This window comes from Hirsutella rhossiliensis (assembly GCF_020360975.1).
Source record: "Hirsutella rhossiliensis strain HR02 chromosome Unknown scaffold00009, whole genome shotgun sequence".
Classification (NCBI taxonomy): domain Eukaryota; kingdom Fungi; phylum Ascomycota; class Sordariomycetes; order Hypocreales; family Ophiocordycipitaceae; genus Hirsutella; species Hirsutella rhossiliensis.
Window position 1 is genome coordinate 2,084,055 of NW_025408675.1, and position 12,905 is coordinate 2,096,959.

The following is a 12,905-nucleotide window of genomic DNA, read 5'->3' on the forward strand; positions in this document are numbered from 1 at the left end:
ATGCTGAGTCTTTTCCTGCGCAATACATGAAGTCGAGGAGGCGCCCTACAAGGGGGTTCCCAGTGGCCACACTTCCACCTTGGCCTGTTCGTATTCTCCGATATATCGGCCCATCATCCTTGACCCATTCTCTTCCTTTCTGGATTTTTTTTCCCTTTGTTGGTTGGTTTATTTTGCTTCCCTTTCGCGGGTTATTTTGCTTAGCCTAGGCATCAGACGTGTTAGCCACCATTACATCGCGACCTCGAGCGATGCTTGCCGTCTCATCCCCCCTTCCCCTTGCACCATGTGAGGCGGTATATCATCAAGGAGAGAAAAGACAGACTCGAGCGCCATGGGAGAGGACGGAGCGAGGAGCAAGGGGACTGACAAGTGCAATCGCGGCAGGTGTCCATGGCGTCGGAGCGAAAGGTGCCGCCAAAGGTGCAGCCCGAGTGGATGTTGGAGGCGCTGCAAAAGGCCTGGACGCGCTTGGGGCAGAAGAAGCGACGGTTCGAGTCGATGCGGTGGGCCTGCGAGGCCTGCTGCGCGGGGGCGGCGGCGGCGCCGACGACGAGGGCGGCGAGGAGGGCGGCGAGGAGGGACTGCGGGCGAGGGGGTTAGGCTGCGTCTTGGCTGGGGGGCTGGGGAGGGACGGACCTTCATGGTGAGGGTTCGGCGGGTTTCGAGGCCTGGGGGTGATGGGTTTGGGGTGTGGTGGACGGGTATAAGAGGCTATACAAGGAGGTATATACAAAAAGAGTATATATATATATGTATGTATGTATGTATATATATATATATATACAGACAGACACACAAGAAGAGAAGAGAAGGAAAAAAGAGCGAGCAAGAGAGCGAGGCGGACGACGGTTTGGCGATGTCTTCTACTTGAGCGGCGCGCAACACCGGGGGCCACGCGAAGCCTCTTATACAGGCCCGTCCGCATGGTCCGTCCAGCCCCTGCGCAGCAACCAACCAACCAGCCAACCGTCCCCCATGTCTGAGATGCCGAGCGCGAGCGGGGGGGTTGAGGAGGAGGCAGAGGAGGAGGAAAAAGAAATGAGGGGGAGGGTGCAGGGCTCCCAGGGTGGCGGATGGGAGATTGGCCGGCGGTGGTGGTTTTTGGCCGGGGGCGCTGCTTTGGTCCGGGGCATCGGGACCGGGGGGGTGGAGGGGGTTCTTTGAGGTACATGGAAGTTCCGTACGGGTCAGACGACGTGGACACTGGAAGGGATGAGGGCGTTTGGGATGGCGCTGTTGGCTGGATGGGTGGTATTTCCACGTCGATGGGTTGGGCCAAGTTTGCTTGCGGCACGCGTTGGGTAGCTTAGAGATTGCTCTCTACGAGCTCCGGGAGCTGTCTGTCTGTCCACGCCCAGGCACCGCGCTTATTCCCCCGCGCTCGAACGCGTAGGCAACGAGTCTGCACGGATGGTAATTATAACCCGCCGGCAGCAGGCAGCACACCGAGAAAAAAAGAAGACGACAAATCCGCAGCCAGGGCAGAGAGAGGAGTCGACGACAGAAGCCGCCCGGGGTGCAGTACCAGGTCCAAAAAGCAACCCAGCCTCTCAGCCCTCCCCGTGCCAAGACCGTTCGATGCCGGAGGGGCAGATCGATGACACCAGACGAGGCGGCGGCGGTGCGTGGGCGAGGGTTCACCACGTTGTCGGGAGCGGGCCTCGTGTCTTGGAGCAAGCCCTATTCTGGGTATTTTTTTCCTTTTGGGGCGTGTATCGTGGTCTTATTACCGTTGTGTCTTTTTTAGGGATGAGGGGATTCGGAAGGCATGGATAGAGCGAGGGGGTCCTTGTGTAGTCCCTCTCCCCAGGGGGGGGATGACAGGCCCGGGCGCGCGGAAAGGGAGTCGCGGAGCCGCGTCGCAGCCCAGTCTTTTCCTCTTCGCTTTCGTAGCGATGCATGCTCACTTCCACGACACGGCGTAGCGATCGAACAGCTATATGATCGATCCCCTCCACCGCGTGGCCGCCAGGGGAGGGGGGGAGGCCACGTTGCCTGCCGCCCGAGCCCGAGCGATGCGTCCAGAACCGCAGCGCCACCACCTCACGCCTCTTGACGGCCATGGCTTGAGCAGATAAAACAAGGTACAACATACAGCACAGTACAGTCCTGTACGAAAAGTGGTGTCCGTCATCCAGGAGCAGGCAGGACAGGGGAAGAGAGAGAGCGCGCGAGAGAGAGAATCGCCCACCCACCCCCCGACGCCGGTGGTTAAAAATAGCAGCTCGAAAAAGCAAGGAAAGCCCAAAAGGCTATCGAGCGAACCACAGGGGGATGAACAAGGCCCGGGAAAAGCAAAACCCCCGCGCGGTGCACGATGCCGCCGCTGTCGCGCAGCCCCCGCCAAGGCGCGGCCCCGGTGAGACAGCGTCTCGGCCTAATCATCACGGCACTCGCCTCCTCCTCCTCCTCCTCCTCCTCCTCCACGAGAGACGACGGGGAAGGGGGAGAGCGGGTTTATATCCCCGGCCGAGGGCGCCGCCGCCACGCGCATCCAGCTCTCAGAAAGACTTGCAGCTGCATGTGCAGCCGCATGCGCAGCCGCAGGTAAGACGACGGGCGTGGGAAACACGACGAAAGGGACATGGGGGGGACCAAGCAAAGAAAAGATGGGAGAATAGCCGTGCCTGCAACGGCGGCTCTAAAAATAATCCTGGGAGAAGAAGAAAACAAGAAAGGAGGAAAAGCCAATCAAGGCACAATGGCAGGCAAGACGCGCAAAGGGCAATCACCATCAGGGAAAACGACGCTCAGTTGTGGCGGCAAAAAAAGAATGCTGCTCGCTGACAGCTCGTGACAGAAAAGGGGGCAGCGTCTGGCAGCATTATCCTCGAGCCATGACATCTTCATTCTCACCCGCCCCGGGCCCCATGTCCTCGTCCTTCTCGCTCCCATCAATCGATCCGCCGCTCCACGGTGTCCCGTCTGCACTTTCCTGCGCCTGGGACGCCATCGGCCGGCCCGCCTTGTCCAGCTCCGCCTTGCGTCTTTTCCCTCCTACAACCCCTACCCACCAAGAAAGAAGAAAGGTAATGGCAGAGGAAACAAGATGACGTGCCTCAAACTCCAGCCATGTCGCCAGAGAAATAGCACAAATCGAGGGGCATCAAGGCGTCGTAGACTCGTCTCATCATCCACATCCCACCTACCGCCCCTCACTCCTCGTCCTCCCACCCCCCGTCGCCGCCCGCAATCTCAATGCTCGTCCCCAGCGCCTCCTTGCCTTGCCGAATCATGTCCTGCAGGCGCTTGTTGAAGGCCTCGATGCGCACGTCGGCGTCGTGCTCCTCCATCTTGCGGCGGGCCGCCAGCTGCTTGGCCTCGGCGTTGAGCCTCGGGCTCGCGTTGAGCTCGTCGACGGCCGTTGCCCCCGCCCGGCTCGAGGCCGTCGACGCGTTGCTATGCGTGCGGCGGTGCGACAGCGTCGCGTGGCCCGGCGACGCATGCACGGAGCGGCGGTGCGCGTGCCCGTGAGACGGAGGGGAGGCAACGCTGGCACTTGTGGCGAGCGCTATTCTGCTGCAGCTGGCCTTTTTGGTGGGCGAGGCAGAGCGCGGCGAGGCAAAGGATGCCGAAGATGAAGAGCGGGGTGGTTCGGGGACGGGTAGAGACGGAGCAGCCGCGGCGTGGAGGCGGCTCGACTGCCGGCGAGGAGCCAAGTCGGATGCCTTGCGCGAGCTTGGGGTGCTGATGCGGCGAGTAGTCGCGCCGGGCGGGCCGTGATGGCGGGTCCGGGTGAGCGGGCGTTGGCATGACTGCCGCCGGTCGCCTGCGCGGGGCTCCTTGACCATGACCCAGTTGCGGCCGATCTCGTCTGTCGGTGCCGTCTGCCTCCGCTTCGCCGCCGGCGCCGAGGGGGTCGATGCCCTCGTATCGTCGGCGTACGCTGCCTCGTCGTCGTCCAGCTGCCGGTCTCTGTCCGCGATGCACATCGGGATGGAGGAGCGATGGATAGCGTGGGGAAAGCGCTCCGACAGGCGCCATTCGTCAGCCTGTCCGCCGGAGCACCGAGAGGCATCCAAGGCGCTCTGGTCGCCCACATTGACGTCGTAACCGCGTCCGCCGCCGGCGTAGAAGCCGCGAAAGGCACCGGCCCTGCAAAACTCCCAGACCTTGCCGACGACGCCTCCGATGGTGGTGAAGGCGGCGGCGCTCCAGGTGCGCGGGGGGGCGGGCTTGTCTGGCAGGGAGAAAAGGGGTGTAGGACGGCTAGGGTCGGGCATGTCGACGTCTTGGCGGGGCCGCTTGGAGCCGAGAGCCCTGCGGTAGTTGGAGTCGGAGTACATGCTCTCGCCGAGGACGCCGCTGTCGTCGAGGCCGCTGCCGGGGGTGTCGAGCTGGCCGGCGAGTGCGTAGACGGGCTGGCGCGGCAGGATGGTGGCGGGAGAGCCAAGCATGTTGGCGGGGGCGGCGTCGTCGTCTAGGTCGGCTCGCCAGGGAGTGTCGCCGCCGCTGCGAAGGTTTCGCCTGCGCTTCGGGGTGACGGCGTCGATGCTAGCAGGGAAGGTACGGGCGGTGGCGAGGTATGCGGAGGGCGAGGCGGAGGAGACGGGGGGGCGGAAGAGGCCGTGATGGATGCCGTCTGCTTGGAAAGCGCCCGGCATGCGGACCGCGGACTCGAAGGCCATGGGTTTGATGGTAGAGTCGATGCTTGTTTTGTCGACGACGGTAGCAAACAATCGACAGGGGGGCAACCAGGGCCTCAGCGAGCAGCGCGACCCATGGCCCGCCAAGATGTAGACCGGGGAGAAAGGAGCCTGGGTGGGTTGACCGAGGTGCTCGGACGGGTATCTCGCGTTGGGCTGCTTGTCGTGTGGGAGAGGCAAACCGAGAGGAGTGAAAGTCAGATCTGCAGGGCCTGGAGCTGCCAGTGGTCCCAAGTAGTCATTCACCGTCTCGTCTTGTCCCCCGCCCGCCCGCCTTTGGTCTGAGACAAGAGATCCAGTGACCTGGCGAAGACAAGGTTTGGCGGCGGGCGCGTGGCGAGTCTCTGTGGCGTCTCGTTTGGCTTTGCGGGCCTCTGCCGAGGTGATGGATTTGGCGTCGCCGAACAGAGAGGAGAAGGGGGAGAGGATGAAAGAAGGCCTAGTCTTGCCTGGCTGGAGGTGGAAAGAAGAGCGGTGAGCTTATCTAATGTTTTCCTCTCGGCAAGTGTCTCGATATGTACATACGGATACATGAACACGAATACCCGGTACCTAAATCTTCAGACACTGCATCGTCCTTCACTCTCTGATCCTCAACGTAACACAGCAAATGTCCGCCTCTCGCCAAAGAGTCCAAATGCAAGCTAAACTAGACGCGCATCCGTCGAGGGCTCCAGCAGTTCGTCGCAGCTCCACTTGCAGAACAAGGGTCCGGGCCTCTCCACAAATGACCCCGTCGTTGCCAGGGTGATGAAGACTGACCTGGCAGGGCAGGCCAGGGTTGAGAGTTGCAAGTGCTCCGAACAAGCAAGCACATCTTCTTGGCTATCCTCAACAATCTAGAGACACTCGCGGCGCTACACGATGAGCCCGGATGCAGCTCACACCAGTCTATCCCACTCCCCGTCCGGCCCGGGCTCCCGCTTGTCCTCGTCCAACCACCGCGCAATCTCAACCCGCATCATCTCCTCGGTCGTCGCGTGCCCGTTCCTCACACTCATCCTCGCCTCGTCCGACGGCGCGTCCCAGTACGACTTTATGCTCCGTTCGAGGTTGTGGCCCCTGGTCAGTCGCTTGGAGATGTCGAACCGGCTGCCAAACTGCACAATCAGCTTGCGCACCATGGACGAAATCTCCTTGATGGTTTGGTGCGTCGCCAGGTCGCTGCCGTCGATCAGCCCGGCGCCGAGCAGCATGACGTGGATCGACTCGACGTTGGTCAAGAGGAACGCGTATCGCAGCTTGCCTCGCGTCCATCGGGCCAAGTCTCCGTTTTCCTCATCGTTGTAGTCAATATTGTCGTTGTCCGGGCCGTGGAACACTCCTCCGACCTCGGCACTGTGCCAGATATCGTGTAACTCCATCTCGATGGTGAACTTCTTCTGGACCAAGGGTGCTATGGGGGCCGGCGGATCCTCGTCGCCTCCAGCGTTGCGGATAAAGTCGCCAAGGCAGTGTAGCTGCACCTTGAACTCGTTTTCGCCGTAGTAGACCTCGTTGGCCGCCTTGACCAGCTCTGCGCCGACCTCGTCACCGCCCACGTAGCTCTGCTTCCGCAGATTCTGTGCCGCGGAAAGGCGAGGGCTCAAGTAGACATCCACGTCAGCGTGGTCGACCACGATGATGTCGTTGTGTACCAGGAACCGCCGAAAGAAGACCTTGCGCTCGGCCGGGGCCAGCTGCCTGAGCTCGGCCAGTGACTGGACCTCGGACGCTCCATCCTGGACCTCGGACGCTCCATCCTGGACCTCGGACGCTCCATCCTGGACCTCGGACGCTCCATCCTGGACTTCGGACGCTCCATCCGGGCCCGCTTCGGATCCGTTGACGAGGGGAGGCGTTGTTGACATCAAGTCGGATGCTGTAGGTAAGCGCTTTTCAAAGAGTCAAAGACTACAACAAAAGAGACACGGGGTCCGCGGCCTTGCTGTCAGTATCTACCCTCGAGGCGGGACACGTCGTGCTTTTGAATACAAGCAACATCACCAAGTCAGCGACTCGGGACGTCCATATGACGAGGCGTGCGTTACTCACGAGCGGGGGACTCGTGAGAGAGAGAGACGAGTATCACCGCCACGTTGAGCTCGTCTTACGGCGCGACGGCTTGTGCTGCCTTGGCCAAGGCGCTGTCTTCTTGCAACGAGCATCGTGTGTTTGCGCATGGCGTATTTGGGCACCGGCATCGGGATAGTTGGGAGAGGACGCGTAGGAACCCTGTGCTTGGGCATCAGCATACAGCGGCGGAAGAAGACGTGTGTAGGCATCGTGTGTTTGGGCATCAGCATCGGGGAGCACGGCTGCAACGCTATCTATCTATTCTTGACGGATGCTCGATGCTCCTCCACGTGTCCATCTACATACTAGGGACTCATATACCCTTGCACATATCTCAACAGCAAGGCATGAATCTAAAACATGAGTCTATCGCCGCAGTCTGCCTGCCGATTCTCTATGCAAGCTCCGCCAGCTCCTAGGAGTGGCCACAACGCCGTGTCCCATGTATGCGTCTCCTGCGACTTCAACACGGAGCAAAAGTGCCCGCGTACTGCTTGCGCAAACTTGGCTGTTTGCCACGGCCGTGTTGTTTGCTCGTCGACCATCGTCATCGTCTGTGTCATGATCCCATCAGTCCCGCTTGTAGTAGGCATCCTGCTGCGTGCTCTTCTCCCGGGACACCCCACCCTCTTCGCCCCTCTCGCCGTGGACGTGCTCGGCGCCGGCCCAGAACCTCTCGCGCTCCTGCAGCAGGTCCTCGGCCCAGGCGCGCGTCTCGGGCACCACCATGGCGCGGGCGACGTAGGCAAACTCGCCCAGGTCGAGGGCGCCCCGGCCGCGCTTCTCGTACTCGAGCATCTGCAGCAGCAGCTCCATCTTGTCCACGTCGTGCACAAAGTGGCTGTCGAGCGTCTGCGAGTCCTCGTACTCTTGCCAGATGGCGCGCAGCTCGGCCCCCGCGGCGCCGCCGTCGACGCCGCCCAGCAGGTCGCGCGTCAGAAAGTCCATGGTCTGCGCCTCGCGCCGGTGCTTCTCGGGCTTGGCCACGCCGTCGACGGGCGTGATATCGCCGACGAGCAGCTCGGCCATGTCGTGGACCAGGCACATCTTGATGCACTTGGCCATGTCGAGGCGCGGCGCCAGCGAGGGGGGGGCCAGCATGGCGACAATGGACATGCGGTACATGTGGTCGGCAATGGACTCGCCACTGAAACAGGTCAGCACTGGTGGATAGGCAGCTGCTATGGTGGCAAGGAGAAGCCCTCTCACCGGTCAATGCCAAACCGCCGCCATCCCTCGCGCTTGGTCGTCTTGAGCCTTTCAATCATGTGGAAAAAGGCGAGGGGCGAGCTGGTGCCCTTGGCGGGCGCTTCCTGATCCGGGAGAGTCTCGAGGACCTTGTCGACGGTCCAGGGGCCCGACACCTTTGGGGCGGACGTGAATCCCAGATCTGGAGACAGGCACGTCAGTCACGGCGGTCGGCACAACTGGCGGGACAAGCCTCACTGGAAATGTCGGCCTTGGAGCCATCGTCCTCCCCCGGCTGCGAGCCCATGATTGCGGCGGCGGCTCGTCGTTGCACGCGCGAGACTGGGAGGGGCGAGTTGATGAGGGCAAGGTGGATGAGATGAGGCCGATGAAGAGGAAGAGGACGGAGAGAGCGACTGCGGATTGATTGTCGTCGAGGATTCAGTGGGCGCAGCAGAATCGGAGTTGGGGATGCCAGGGCGCGACTTCTGTGCTTCTATTTCTCAAACGCAGCCGAGATGATGGCTTGGATTGTTGGTCTGTTTGGGGTTGCACGACCTTGTTTCTGCAGCAAACAGCCGGGCCAATGCCAGCGCCACCAATCGTCAGCCTGCAGGGGGTCGAAGCGCTAGAAGCCCCCACTGGCAATCTCGCGTTCCGGCCTACCCTGGACGCATTCATTGTCAGTGTTGCCGGGGAACGGGCAGAGAGAGGCAAACAATGATGCTCCCACGTGTCTGATGTCTCAGTAGGGATAATAGATGTATGATGATGAGTCGATATACAGTGTGTAAGGTATGTACAAATAGTCAACAAGGCCCAGGTCCTTACAAAGGGAAAGCACAGGAGAGCAAAAGGACAAGTAAAGGCTCAACTCAGTCTGAATAACAGCATACGTTATATGTCAACCGCGTATGAATATAAAACACCGCCCCGTGCCGCTTCTTTTCATCTGCTATTACTCGCCCCGTTCAAGCCTCCCTCTCGAAACGCGCATACCGCGGGTATCGATCCACCACCCACGTCGACGTCGACGGGTCCCACACAAATGCCCGGTTGCTGTATGGTAGGTAAAAGACCCCGTTGACGTGGTACTCGTCGTCGGCCTGCGGCATGGCCTGGCGCGGCGTCCAAGTTCCGTAGGCCGGCGGCGGCACCGGCGGCCGGGGAAGCCTCTCCTCGTAGTTGGGTGCCGGGCCGCTCTCCGTGTCCCACGGTGTGCGGTCGTCGACGGCTTGTCCGTGGCTGCACTCGTTCATCTCGTGGGCGTCTGCGACTGCTCTTGCCCGCTGCTGCTGGGGCTTGTTGACTCCGAGTTCGACTCCGACTCCTCCGTGCCGTGGCCGGAGGCGGCAGCGGGCGGCGAGGCCCCTGAACCGCCGTGGCACGCTCTGCAGGTAGGCAAACAGGCCGCTGCCCAGCCGGAACACGATCCAGATGAGCAGAAGGAGCCCCAGGATGCACAGCACGGCCGTGAGCGCAACAGCCGCGACCCGTTTCTCCTCCGACTCCCACTCGCCCGGGTTCGGCACGAAGAGATCGCGTCCTTCCAGAACGAACCTGGGCGCCATTGGTACGGCCTTTTGCACTGCGCGACACGATGTAGTCCCCTCCCTTATGCTTGACGCTCTGGCTGTTTTTCGCGGACGAGGCCGGGAGTTCAGCCCGTCTAGCGATGAGCGGGCGGCGGTGATGATAATCGGAGATGAGTCGATTGCGACGAGTCTTGAATGTCGACGGGAAGAGAAAAAAATCAAAATACTGAGAGGACACGACGCCCTCAAGTAGAAGCAGGCCGGCATATAAAGGCACATACATGGCTTGCGAAAAAGACTTTGTTCCTCTGCTGTGGCGTCAAGACCAAATACTGCGCTCGCGAACCTAAGCACAATGAGTCGGCGGCAGTGATGGCCTCGGAAGCGTTAGTTGGCGCCATCTGGGGAAAAGGAGGGACAATAATGTGCATGAGGCGTGGTTTAGTCTTTGGTGCGTCGACCACCAGACTCTCTCTCTCGCTCTTGGCCTATCGAGTGGCTCCAGGTAGCGCAACAAGCTTCAGTCTTGATTGAGCGCCAGGCAGCCATGGGATGAGTCGCCATGGCCGCCAGTGCAGCTGATCTAGACATGTTGCCGCGTCTCGTCAACCATAAATCCACCTCGTCTCCAAACTCACAGCTCTCTTGGTCAGCCCCGGGCAACCGGCAGCTATCCAACCGCAGCTCTCTCTGTCAACTCTCTCTCGACACGCCCCTGAGCAGCCTCAATAATCCTGCCACAGCTCCTTGTGGTACGCCTCGGTCAGCCGCTCGTCCTCGCCGTACACCTCCTGCCAGCCCGAGAAGCCGCGGTCGAGCACGTAGACGGTCTGCGGGGCGGCGGCGGCGATGCCCAGCGCCGCCAGCACGCCGTCGCGCTCGCGCAGGTAGCGCAGGGCAGCGCTGGGCCCGCGCTGCTGGCTGAGGGCGCAGTGGAAGACGACCGTCTGCTTGTCCTTGAGCTTGCGCACCAGCGTCGGCAGGATGGCGTCGAGCTGCTGGCTGGGCACGTTGGTTGAGCCCTTGATGTGCCCGCCAATGTAGTCTGCGGGGGCCTGTCAGCGATATATAGGAATATGGTCTCGAAACCGCCTCTGTTGGGGTCTTGACGAGATGAAGACTGATGGTGCTGACAACGGCAGATGGGCTGGTCAAGTCTGACTGTGTCTGAAAGCACGGCGCAAAGAGAGAGCACCCACCGTCGTCGCGTACGTCAACCACAGCAAAGGTCGGGTCTGCAGCCTCGCACTCCGCCAGCATCTTTTCCGACAACGCCTGGGCAGACATGCGCTGCAGCGTCGCGACGCTGGCCGTCGACGACGACATGGCGAGCCCGGGTCTGGAATGCGCCGCACGCCAGGCCACCCGAAGCATAAACTGTTCGTCGCTACTGCTGCTGCTGCGGCTGAGAGCGGCGGCGTCTTCGCGTCTAATGGAAGAGCAGGGTTGAAGTCGAAATGACGGGCGATCGGGGGAGTCGTTTGTCATCTCGGCTGGCCGGGACCCACTAGCTTCCGAAGCACGGAGCAGCCCTGTACTATACGCCTTGCCTGTCTCGGCCGACCCCGTTGCTCCGTGCAGATCCGCGTCTCCTTTGCTTTTCATGCCCTGTCCTTGTCATTATCATCCTGCAAATCACGTTGGTAGCACATGCAACGACGCGCCGACGACCGTTCTGTTCGGAAAAGCCCCCGTTCCCTCTATCAACATCATGTAACCGCTTGCCAGCCCCATCAAGAAACAATGCATGGGGAATATACCAACAATCGCCTATACAAAACCCTCGACTTCACTTCAAGCCTTGCCCACCCAGCCCGCGTTGATGAAAAAGTCGAATATCCTCCCCCCCTTCTGCGAGTCTAGCCGACATATCTCCTTGGCCTGCTTCTTCTTCAGCGTCCCGTTCGACTTGAGCGCCTCCTTGAGCATCTGCTCCTTGATCATCAGGTACGGCTTCGGCTGCAGCCGCACCACCTCGCACAGCTTGGCCTCGTCGGGCGTAAGCAGGTGCAGGTCCGGCGCGTTGTCCTGGCTCAGCGCCAGCGGCTGCACCCCCGAGATGGGCGACGCCGTGTACTTTTGCCTCGCCGCCCCGTGCCCGTTGACGCCCTCGCCGCCGTTGGAGTGCCCGTTGGTCAGCGCATTGGCCTCGCCATTGACCGCCTCGCCGTTGGTTTGCAGCGCCGGCCGAATCGCCAGCTCCGGCGCGACCAGCAGTGCTGCGCCGCTCGGGGCGTCCGGGGGCGGGGGCTGCTTGGAGCGTTGGTTAGACGCCAGGCGTTCCCTGTCCATGGAGCCCATGGGCGTCGACTTTTGCGCCCGCTGCGCCTTTTCCGTCTCGTACTTTTCCCCGCTCCGTAGGTCGCCGATGCGCATCCCGCGCCATTCCTGCAGCTGCGTGATGGCCTGCCTCAGGTTCAGCTCGTCGACGAGGCCCTGGCTAAAGTCTTCGAAATCCCGGTGGTTCATGATACGCGCAAAGGGCTTGGCCTTTTGCAGCACGTCCTTTTCCTCCTTGTTGCGCTTCTTATCAGCCTTTGTGTTTTCCCGGTAATCGAGCAGCTCGTGCTCAAAGACGACGCGCTTGCGCTCCACGCGCTGCGTCAGTCGACAGTTGTAAATCTCCATGACGGTCAGCTTGAGCTCCATCTCGGGCTCCATCTCGCCGGTGCGCGAGTTGAGGCCATCGCCCGGGTCGAACTGCATGTGCTGCACCGCCTCCTCGGCCTCGTTGGCGTACTCGGTCTCGAACTCGAGCCGGCCCGGCATGTATCCCTGGATCTCGTGGCAGCTGGGGACGCTGGCCGTCGGCTTGGTCTTGGCCTGCAGAGCGGGCGCGTTCTTTGCCTTTTCGCGGCGCTCCTCTATGCGCCTCTTCTTGCGGGCCTGAAACTCCTCGCGCGGCACCTGGTTGGCCAGCTCCGAGTCGTAGGGGCTGCATCGTTGGGGAAGGGGGAAGCGCGACGAGTTGACGTAAGTGTCGAGGTAGTGGTCGCGGACCTCGTCCTTGTCACGAAACCCTCCTATGTGGTCGGCGATGTCGGCCCAGGAGCCCAGGCCGTAGATCTCGGCGCCCTCCAGGAGCAGGAGCTCCTCGTCGGCGCCCCATTCGGCGTCGAATATGGGGAACGAGTTTTGCTCAATGACGCGGAAGGGGTGCGTCGCGGGGTCGTGGGCATTGCGAGACTCGCCCTTGGCGAAGCAGGAGACGCAGAGGTCAAAATCGGAACATGCCGGGTCTGCGCACCTAATGCGGACCTGGGAATGCAATGCGCGGGTTAGCAGGGCGAGGGAGAGGCTGGCGTTGGGCGCGTACCGTCGAGGTTATGTCGGACGAGCACACGTCGCAAACGTATTTGACCCCCCCCTCGCCGCCCCTCGTCACCGTCTTTTTGCGAATGACGCCCATCGGGAGTGTCGTGACGGGACAGGTCTTGGTCCGGGATCAGCGGCAGTGATGACGCCCGAGTGTCGGGCG

General features: G+C 61.6%; 7 protein-coding genes across 7 annotated transcripts; all 7 read right to left on the reverse strand.

Annotated features, from left to right (window-relative positions):
* Positions 1-200: 200 nt before the first annotated feature.
* Positions 201-645, reverse strand: HRG_08161 (uncharacterized protein; the record flags this gene model as incomplete). The annotated part of the gene is made up of 3 exons (XM_044866632.1): positions 201-205; positions 371-584; positions 640-645. The coding sequence occupies 3 exons, from the start codon at positions 643-645 to the stop codon at positions 201-203; spliced, it is 225 nt and encodes a 74-aa protein (XP_044718521.1).
* Positions 646-3,158: 2,513 nt separating this feature from the next.
* Positions 3,159-4,631, reverse strand: HRG_08162 (uncharacterized protein; the record flags this gene model as incomplete). The annotated part of the gene is made up of 1 exon (XM_044866633.1): positions 3,159-4,631. The coding sequence occupies one exon, from the start codon at positions 4,629-4,631 to the stop codon at positions 3,159-3,161; it is 1,473 nt and encodes a 490-aa protein (XP_044718522.1).
* An 899-nt stretch (positions 4,632-5,530) lies between these two features.
* HRG_08163 (uncharacterized protein) lies at positions 5,531-6,499 on the reverse strand (the record flags this gene model as incomplete). Its single annotated transcript, XM_044866634.1, has 1 exon — positions 5,531-6,499. One exon carries the CDS (start codon positions 6,497-6,499, stop codon positions 5,531-5,533), a length of 969 nt encoding a protein of 322 aa, XP_044718523.1.
* A 775-nt stretch (positions 6,500-7,274) lies between these two features.
* Positions 7,275-8,199, reverse strand: HRG_08164 (HD domain-containing protein; the record flags this gene model as incomplete). The annotated part of the gene is made up of 3 exons (XM_044866635.1): positions 7,275-7,851; positions 7,914-8,094; positions 8,151-8,199. The coding sequence occupies 3 exons, from the start codon at positions 8,197-8,199 to the stop codon at positions 7,275-7,277; spliced, it is 807 nt and encodes a 268-aa protein (XP_044718524.1).
* Positions 8,200-8,863: 664 nt separating this feature from the next.
* Positions 8,864-9,463, reverse strand: HRG_08165 (uncharacterized protein; the record flags this gene model as incomplete). The annotated part of the gene is made up of 1 exon (XM_044866636.1): positions 8,864-9,463. One exon carries the CDS (start codon positions 9,461-9,463, stop codon positions 8,864-8,866), a length of 600 nt encoding a protein of 199 aa, XP_044718525.1.
* Positions 9,464-10,152: 689 nt separating this feature from the next.
* HRG_08166 (rhodanese-like domain-containing protein) lies at positions 10,153-10,753 on the reverse strand (the record flags this gene model as incomplete). Its single annotated transcript, XM_044866637.1, has 2 exons — positions 10,153-10,472; positions 10,627-10,753. The coding sequence occupies 2 exons, from the start codon at positions 10,751-10,753 to the stop codon at positions 10,153-10,155; spliced, it is 447 nt and encodes a 148-aa protein (XP_044718526.1).
* A 468-nt stretch (positions 10,754-11,221) lies between these two features.
* HRG_08167 (zinc finger, ZZ type domain-containing protein) lies at positions 11,222-12,836 on the reverse strand (the record flags this gene model as incomplete). The annotated part of the gene is made up of 2 exons (XM_044866638.1): positions 11,222-12,685; positions 12,744-12,836. The coding sequence occupies 2 exons, from the start codon at positions 12,834-12,836 to the stop codon at positions 11,222-11,224; spliced, it is 1,557 nt and encodes a 518-aa protein (XP_044718527.1).
* Between the last annotated feature and the right edge of the window lie 69 nt (positions 12,837-12,905).